Source organism: Myiozetetes cayanensis, unplaced genomic scaffold (genome assembly GCF_022539395.1).
Source record: "Myiozetetes cayanensis isolate MyiCay16 unplaced genomic scaffold, myiCay2020 scf20-37, whole genome shotgun sequence".
Taxonomy (NCBI): Eukaryota; Metazoa; Chordata; class Aves; order Passeriformes; family Tyrannidae; genus Myiozetetes; species Myiozetetes cayanensis.
Window position 1 is genome coordinate 9,011,956 of NW_026087412.1, and position 8,943 is coordinate 9,020,898.

The 8,943-nt window shown below is 42.5% G+C and overlaps 1 protein-coding gene across 1 annotated transcript; it reads right to left on the reverse strand.

The window, feature by feature from the left end:
* Positions 1-999: 999 nt before the first annotated feature.
* MPV17L (MPV17 mitochondrial inner membrane protein like) lies at positions 1,000-8,784 on the reverse strand. The gene is given in 5 exon segments (XM_050317381.1): positions 1,000-5,196; positions 5,355-5,384; positions 6,608-6,678; positions 8,477-8,669; positions 8,671-8,784. Coding segments are annotated over 5 exon segments (588 nt in total). The 3' UTR covers positions 1,000-5,016.
* Between the last annotated feature and the right edge of the window lie 159 nt (positions 8,785-8,943).

An 8,943-nucleotide genomic window follows, 5' to 3' on the forward strand; every position in this document is an offset into this window, starting at 1 on the left:
CAAAAAAGGGTTCACAAATGAGCTTAAAGAATGATTTAGCATGGGGCTAACAGAGCTAAAGCTTTTATAGTTTATCCAAGGAATGAACAAAACCTTTGTTTCCCACTGTATGCATACAGAAGGCTTTGCCTGCTAAGTCTTTAAATCTTGTCAGAAAGGGATAGAATGTTAAGGCCAAATTGATTTAGATAGATAATGAAATTTCATAAAAATACATAAATAATTTCTTAGAGATGCAGAAGATCCTCTGTTACTTGAAATCTTTGGATATGTTTCTAAAAGATGGTCTGAGACTTGATCACTGGTTGGATTCAGGAAGATCCCTTTGCTTTGCATTGTGCAAGGATTCAGACTGAATGATCTTTTTTCCTCCCTGTTGGCCATGAAGTCTATGAAACAGAATTTTTCAACTTGAAATCTTTCCATAAAGCTTCCTCCTCACTCTAAATATATAAGAAGTTGCAGCAGGGAATGGAGGTGGTGTCTCTCTTCCAGTTGTGGAATACATTACTTCCTTCAGCCTCAAATCTTCTGACCCATTTCCTTCTCAAGACTTTCCCACACAAACTACACTGAGTGAAGTCCCTCAGTAAGGACCCCATTGCTAACCTCTGTCCTCTTTACAAGTTTTTTAGATCTTTTTCCTACCTGAATTCATGAGTTCCTTCTGCAAATATATTAGTCATCTAAACAAATAATTACATCATGATTTTAGCTCTTTTTAATAAAAGACAAATTAAGTCCACCAGCTTCAGCACAAGGCTTTGAAGTTGGGAGTTCTGTTCTGAATTTTTCAGAAGTGGCAGATGACAATGTATGTAACTAACCTTCAAAGGGAGTGAATATTCCCTAGCTATTTTTCCCTCTGCTGCTGTGTTAGGGTCTATGACTCCGTATTGAGCTTTTTGCTGCACGTGGTTCATGAAGATCCCACAAAAACTTTATATAAGATCTGGCTTTGTTTATACATATACTAGTTAAAGACAGACAGAGCCGAAGAAGAGCATTTAACGTTTATTAAGCCTTTGCAAAAACACAGACAATTTCAGTCAACTTGAAAGTCATCACTTCAGTAAAATTCAAGTATTTCTGGCACACCTCAGTGGATTGGCAGTGGCAGTAGAGGCAGCAGCACGAGCAGGAAGCATTGGCACTTACAGCAGAGAACTGGAAGGCTGAGGCTGCATAGATTTTGAAGGTTGTGCTACACAGAGAACTTAACACATCAGATATGGTAACAAACTGCAGGCACTTTCACCTTTGCTGCAGTGGGAAATGGGTTATTTTATGCTGTGTTACTGGATGGTCGCTTCGGGTGTGAAGAAGGCAGAGGCCTTCTGGTGAATTTTCCAAGCCTAGAAGGATGTATTTAACATACTAGTAAGCACAGAAGGTTCATTTGCATAAAAGATTTGCAGTAGAAAAATACATTTTGAAATTCTCATTTTATCAAATTCAGACTCTACATCTCCACAGCCATCCAGAATTACATGAAGCTGGGATTGAGCCTGATAGAAAAGTCTTCTCATCCCATTTGCTCTTAGAGAGGATCCACAACATAAAAATATGACATGACTGCAGGCCTGTAGGTACTGGCAGTGTGTTCCCTCCTTCCTGAGCACCCTGTGATGTATAATTTATAATTCTGTTCATCCTCCTGGTTATGGAAATCTGCATGTTCAGCTGGCAGTAAGATCAGTGCAATTCCTTGAAATAGTCATGAAGCCCTTCTGACTGTTTTTGAAAGGGTGGCACAGAGACATTAGGACAAGTCTCACCCATCTTCCCACCCCCAAAATAAAAAAATTACTGAATTACTAGAAGAAAACAAAAGTTTCCCTATGTGTCAAGTAGGGTTGGAGTTGATGACCTGGGCTGAGGACCCAGAGGTCCTTTCCAACCTCAACCATTCTGTTACTCTGTGAAATTAATCTTCTAATCAAAAAAAAGTGCCAAGAAATAATGAAGTCTCTAACAACCAAGGGATTAGGCCCTGAGACTAAACTGACAGGAAGAAAATCTTTAGAAGGTGCATTAATTTATGCACACTGAGAATTTGGCCCAACACAGCTTCATTGTTTTGCATTATGTGAGTCTGAAAAGTTTGTAAGACCAATCAGTGCTCATAATTAAAAGAAAAAAAAAACCAATTTTTTTAATGTGAAAAGGGCCTTGGGTTACTTAACTGTCAACAAGAGAAACAGAGGAAATGAAAGGATTTTGCAGGATCCAAATCTACTGAAATGTAAGAGCCACAGGCTTCCATTACATGAAAGAACTGTGCTTCAAGTAATGGAAATATGGAGAGAAATCCTGAAGCCCACAGCCAGAGAAGCTTGAAGACAAAGCAGGATTTAGCTCAAATTCCCGAGCAAAAAGCTGGCAGCACAAAAGCATACAGCAATAAAGCACGGCTTGTATAAGCTTTTAAGCCATCTAAAATAAAAGATGGATCTTCCATTCATTAGTTCTGATGAAAAAGACAGCAGAATTATACAGATCATGAGAGCAGTTATAAAATCTTGATTCACCTGGGGATTAGGTTTTAGCAGCTAGACCCACAAAGCGGGATTTGTTGCTCTGATTTTCAGAAGAACATCACACACTCCTTACAGCAAATCAAGACCATTTCACCCTCCTTGTAAAGTCATTATTTTCCAGTTCCCTTCTCCGAGTGAATTCTATTAAACACTTAAGGCACAAGCAGAAATAAAAATAAATAGCATCCATAAAAAAAAGTTAAATATTTAATTAGCACACCTTAACCAAAAGTTTTAACTCTTTCTGAATAGAACAGTCTTCAAAATACTAGTCTGACCCTAAAAAATATCAACAGAAAAAAAAACCCTCTGAAATTGCTTCTTTATCCTGAGGACTTTATATGCACAAGAACAATTTAACAGCTATAGCTGTATGGAACATCTGTTCACTCATTCTTTAAAGAGACAGATAAAATGCAGTTGGCTCCTCTGTGGGTTTCTGCTCCTACTGGCATGTCCAGCATCAGGAGTGCTCAATTCACACTACGGGATTCACGCAGCAACACCCAGCAGGGGAATCCAACTCACCAAATGTAAACATCTACAGTGAAGCTGCTGACACAGCAGCCAGTTGTCTGAGCCTGTGTTAGAGAGGGAAAGACACAGAAGTGCACAATTCATCATACAGAGCTCAAACTGATCAGCCAAACTGGAAATGTCCAGACTACAGGGGTCAAAAGTCAAGTAAAATTAATTCCACCTTAAGCTTGCAGGCAGGTGTGCTCTTCCACATCTGCCTGTGCAGCTGAAGATGGAATTGCAGTGACTTGTCTATTCTGAGAGGGAAGAAAGCTCCTCCACTTGTCTGCCAGCAAAACAGACTGCAGAAGCAGCCTCCTGCCATCTACCCTTCTCCCACTGCTGTAGTGCTGCAGTCAAGGCCATATGGGTACTTTGCATCATTCTTGGCCACTGCTTTATGCTAAAATAGTTGATTTTACCTGAAATGGGTGAGGCAGTGCTTGCACCATCCCTTTCCCTGTCTCAGTTAAATGGCATTGGGCTCCTACAGTGCCAAATAATTGTTAGCAATATATTAAGCAGTACAGCTGCTGGCCAAAGGAATGTATATTTATAGCCTGAGCAGGCTCTGGGACACTGCTTAGACAAGCCTGAGGAATTCCAACCTTCCTCAAAGTGGTTTATCATCATTATTGTAACAGAGGGTTGAGTCCTCTCTTTACTATCAGATCCATTAAATCAGATACTGTTTCAAGCTTACAATTTAGTAACTTCAAGGCATAAAATCCCATTCTATATACCAAGGGCTCCTTTACTGGCCTGATTTCAGCTTCCTGCAACCACAGAAATTTGCACAGTTCCTGTTCTGAGATACACATGCACATTGAAAAAATACCCATATCCAGACCTGATCCTGCAGCTGACAAAGCAGATCTCTAATTAATTTTCACCTTCTCCTAGTCTCCTATGTATAGTTACCCAGGGTCTTTTATGAGTAGGAATGTTTAAAAGCCATTTGAGGAAGAAATGAGAGTTCCTTATATAAAGCTAAATTGTTTTGAGGTGGATTCTGGCATTCATGTTACCTTCCTTCCCGTGCTCCTTCTCTTCAAAATCTTAATTATATCTTCAGTATAATGAAACAGTTGAAAAGAGTGGAGGAGTCAAGACTCCCACATACTTCTATACTCCTACACTTTCAAAATTTCTATCCTTTGACCCTTGGGGGGCAAAGGAAGCAGCTGTTGGCACACAGAACAAAAGCTCACTGAGGGCTTAGTCAGGTTCCATCCTGTAGGAGCTGCTCATCATTGATGCTTCCCCCAAGGGTCAAAATATGCAGCATCCACCCCAAAAGTTACTTATCTCTGACCAAAGTTAGTTACCTTTATTCTCCCAGTTAAGATAAAACTTGGAAAAAAATGTAGAAATATAATTAAGATTGTACATTCTATGAAATAATTCATTTCCTATATAAATATTTATGTAGAATAAAACAAGTTGGCCCCACAGAAAAGTGGGCCCTACAAAAACAGCACTTTCATTTTCACTCAATGAAAGAGAGTCAATGCCACTTTTTAGATATGGAATCCATTAAATTTTGTTCTGCAAAAGCAACCTTGCATTGATAACAATTGTCAAGTCCGACAACTGATGATTTAATGTTCTGTTCCCCTTTTTCTAGCAATTACAAGTTGCTTGAAAATTAAATTACAGTTAATATTTCTCCCCAGTGAGGCAGTCTGACACGATGTGCAAATGCTTACATTGCCCTGCAAGTCAGTTGTTCCCAGATGAGATGGGATGACAGCATGAAAATAATTAAATGTCAATATACAACTGGCCTTTTTATGAAAAATAAACAGGCACAAAGACAAACTGTTCCGCTGCTTATACTAACCACCAAATGTTGATATAACTGTTTATTTTAAACACAGCAGTGAGGCTGCACTGTGATTTACTGACTTCCATAAGCCCAGTTTAGCAATTTAGAATGTGTCCAGAACTAAAGTTCTTATTTCTCTGATGGTTCTTCATCTGCATTGACCTTCTCTCCTTGGAGCCACATAAATGCTGACTTTGCTGTGCCATCTCCACTCTGTTGGGAAAAGCAAATGAAGGAAGCCCAGACAAAGCCACAGAGCCCAGTGTAAGCTGTTCTCAGGTGAACAGGGATGAAAATGAAGTTTGAGAGCTGTGTTGGAAGGAGAGAGAGCTCAGTTAGTGCTGCAGGCATCGTCAGGTCCTGCACCCACACACCCCACAACTCCCCTGACTCCTCCCGGGGTCACATACTCTGTGGCTGCAAGGGAGTGGGTTTTATGGGAAGGAAAGGCCACCCTGAGAACTCACCTGCACAAAAGGCCAGTACATCAGTCCTGTCTGAAATGAAAATGAATAATTTGTTATTCTTACAGATTTCAACCGCAGCGACTCATTTTTTCTTACCACATTTAGTGACGACTGAATCATATTTGAGTAAAGTTAATAAAAGCTGTTTAACTGCAAATGAGGTTGCTTAACTCAAGGTTGCCATATTAAATTTCTAATCATCTTCATGAGCCTCTATGCTGTGAGTTTTTCAAACACATTATTCTAACTCATTTTAAATACAAAACTCTAAGCACAGTTAAGTCTTCACAGTCAGCTGACGCCAGGCACAATATGCACATTTACCAGATGGATGAACAAATGTTTAAATGTGTGAACATTTGTTTCAGCCATTAATAAAAAATACCACTGAACACTATTTATTTCACACTTGTAGTGCTCCTTCTACTTACTCACACATGTAAGGCATATTTAGAAAAATCAATGGATAATTTACTCACAGAACATCAGGTCAATAGAAACCTTATGTTTTGATAGGATATAGTGGGCACTGCTTTTAGAATCATCCTCCAGAGGAACAAAAATAATCCTTTTCTATCCTACCTATATAGTTCTACAATATGAAGATAAATTCACGTTGCACCACATTTTCTCCTTCTATTACATTTTTTCTTGCTGATCTCTCAATTAATTCCTCTTGCATCTGAGAAATCTTTAACATTCTTAGCTTGCTCAGCTCTGAGGTAGCACAGATAATTTTTCCTTGTGTATGCAGAAATGCAAATCAAAGCCAGCTGCTTACAACAAAGTCTTCTTAAAACAAGGGGTTGTGCTTCTGAAAGTGAGAAGACTGTCACTGAAAAGTGCAGGCTAAAAATGATTCCTGAAGATGTCTCTGTAACTAGTGATGGAACAGGTGTGCATGGAAGAGTTGTCAATACTATTCCTAACTAAACACCAGTGTGTGGGTTCTGCTTAAGACAAAAGGTAGGACAACCTGGTCAGGGTTGTGTTGCAGGGCTGTCATTCAGACAGAGCTGGGTGCAAGGGTTATGGATATAAACACTGGACATTGTTTAAATGGCATAATTTCACCCATCTGGCAGCAGGGCCTGCTCCAGACTGCCCTTACTTCACATGACTGCTGCTCTACACATAATCAAATAGTGGAGTGGGAGAAAGCAGGAAAAAAGAGTTTGGAGGAAGGAATATTTTAAATATTTTATCCATTTTTTTTTTGCTTAGCTGTGAGATAAGCAAATTACTTGCCTCACCTTATATGTATTCCAAAATTTCTTTTTACAGTCTGAAAAGATGTCCTCTTTCCTCTGAAGGATGCTCATACCTAGTGGCAAAGTATTTACAACAATCAGAAAAAAATACAAAACCAAAATGTTCATTTTTTTTTCAACGACATACCAAACTCTCCTCAAAAAAATATTACAATAGTTTTGAAAGAAAAGCTGATATCATTACAAAGAAAAAATACCATTCTGGTTAGCTGATAGTGCTGCATCATATCTCCTTACCTACTGACTTGACTCTCAGCATTGACACCACACATCAGCTGGGACACACTGTGGAATATCTGTTCCTCTGCCACATCGAGCACCAGTGACGTGGTGGTGGAACAGAGGGAATGAAAGTACCTCTCACACCCATGACAGAGAGAGAATAAGGCATTGTGCACATTGTGGAATTGCCAGAAGTGGCTCAGACCCTTGAAGGAGTTTAGGTGCCTACAGACCAGTTGAGATCAGCGGAAAAGGGTACCTAAATTTTTTTTTTTTTTTTTAATTTTGAGCACTCTAATTGATCCAAACTCCTTCTGGTTCTAGGAAAGCACAAACTCACAAGGCTCCCATCATTACACCCAGGACCAAGAGAAAAGCAGTATGACTTGGAATTATATAGCAGAGACATACAAACCAGAAATAAATCAACTGAGTGAATTCCCATCACATGAAACACTGTTTAAAGGGTTTGTTATTTTGAACTCTTTGACTGATACTTCATACAATGGGAATCTTCAGATATCAGATTCAGACTACGTCCTTCTCAGAGGTGTAGCAGCTCCTCAAAGACCACCCACCTCAACTGGAAGTTGTGACCTATATTCAACAAAGGTATTAGACAACATGCTTTCAACAAGTCACTCCAAAATCAAAAGCTACACATCCGTGCATATGCAGAGGCCCAGAGCTGCTTAGTCCAGTTCAGGGATCCCTCTGGGTATTTGTATGCTGTGGGGTTATCAGTATCTCTCAATGGATACATTATTTTACTACTACCAAGTCAGGGATTTTTACCATCCCTTTCATGGTCCTTCAGATCCTTCTGGTCCTTGGGCAGTTCTCTGCTTAGGTTCTGACACAGACAGATTGGATTTTGAGAGTAAGGATCTGGTGGTTTTCTTTCTTTGCTTCATTTTCTCTTCACTCACAAATGGAATGATTTCCTTGTTGGGGCCATAGAATGCAGATCTCCCAATACCAGACAAAATGAGGGCCTGTCTTGCTCTTCTTCCACATGAAGTTTAAGTCAAATGAGAGCCTTTAATTACACTAGTCTCACCTCTTAATTTTCTTGCTCCCTCATGTTTATTTTTGAAATTGATTAAAGCCTCTTCTTACCTGTTAGCCTTGTTTTGAGATGATCTGTCAGTAGCACGCTGTATTTCTATATACTCTCACGGCAGAGGCTGGTACAGTTTATTTGCCGAACTATAGTATTTCCTGACATTTACAGTTGTGTTTTGGAAACGAGATGGAGATGTTTTGGAAATAAGGTCGAGAACAGAGCAGAGCAATTCAAGCAGGCATGGGTGGTACAACTGCCGCTAATTAAAAGCTACAGGCCCAGCCGAGCCCACGGCAGGACTCCCCTTCGGCCCAGCACCGCCTCATCCAAAGCTCTGAAGCGCCACGGGCGGCTCAGCATCCTCGGGTCCCCAAGCGCGTCCCCAGCTCCGAGCGCATCCATCCCCGCCCAGGGACCGGGCACCCCGCACCGGCCTTCTGGGGCCGCGGGTACCCAACCACCCCGTCCTACTGGGGCGCAAAGCCCAAGACGAGTCTCAGGGTGCTCCCCAAGGCGATCCCGCGGGGTTCTGCGATGGGCACGCCCGGCACGGCCGCACTCACCCGTGTAGAAGGCGAGCACGGCGACGGGCGCTCCCAGGAGCTGGTCGCACAGCACCTTGCCGAGCACGGCGGGCGGGCGGCGCCCGGGCAGCGCCCGCTCCAGCGCCCGCAGCCACACGTAGCTGAAGTTGCCGTGGAAGGCGAGGGCCACCAGCGCCACTCGCCGCGTCTGCGCCCAGTCGGGCGGGTGTCCCCCGCCGCCGCAGCAGCTGCTGCGCCGCGTCCCCCGCCGCGAACAGCCCCCCGTACAGCAGCACGTTGCAGAGCCAGGGGAAGCGCCGCACCCCGCGGAGCAGCGCCCCGGCCATCGCCCGCCGCCCCTTCCGCCTCCTCCTCTTCTTCCTTCTCCTCCTTCTCCTCCTCCTCCTCCTCACGGGCCCGCCCGCCGCCGCCACGGCCCCGCCGCCGCCCTCGCCATCCCCGCGGCGCTCCCCGCTCGGGGATCCTCCCCTGCCGGGGAGGGCCGG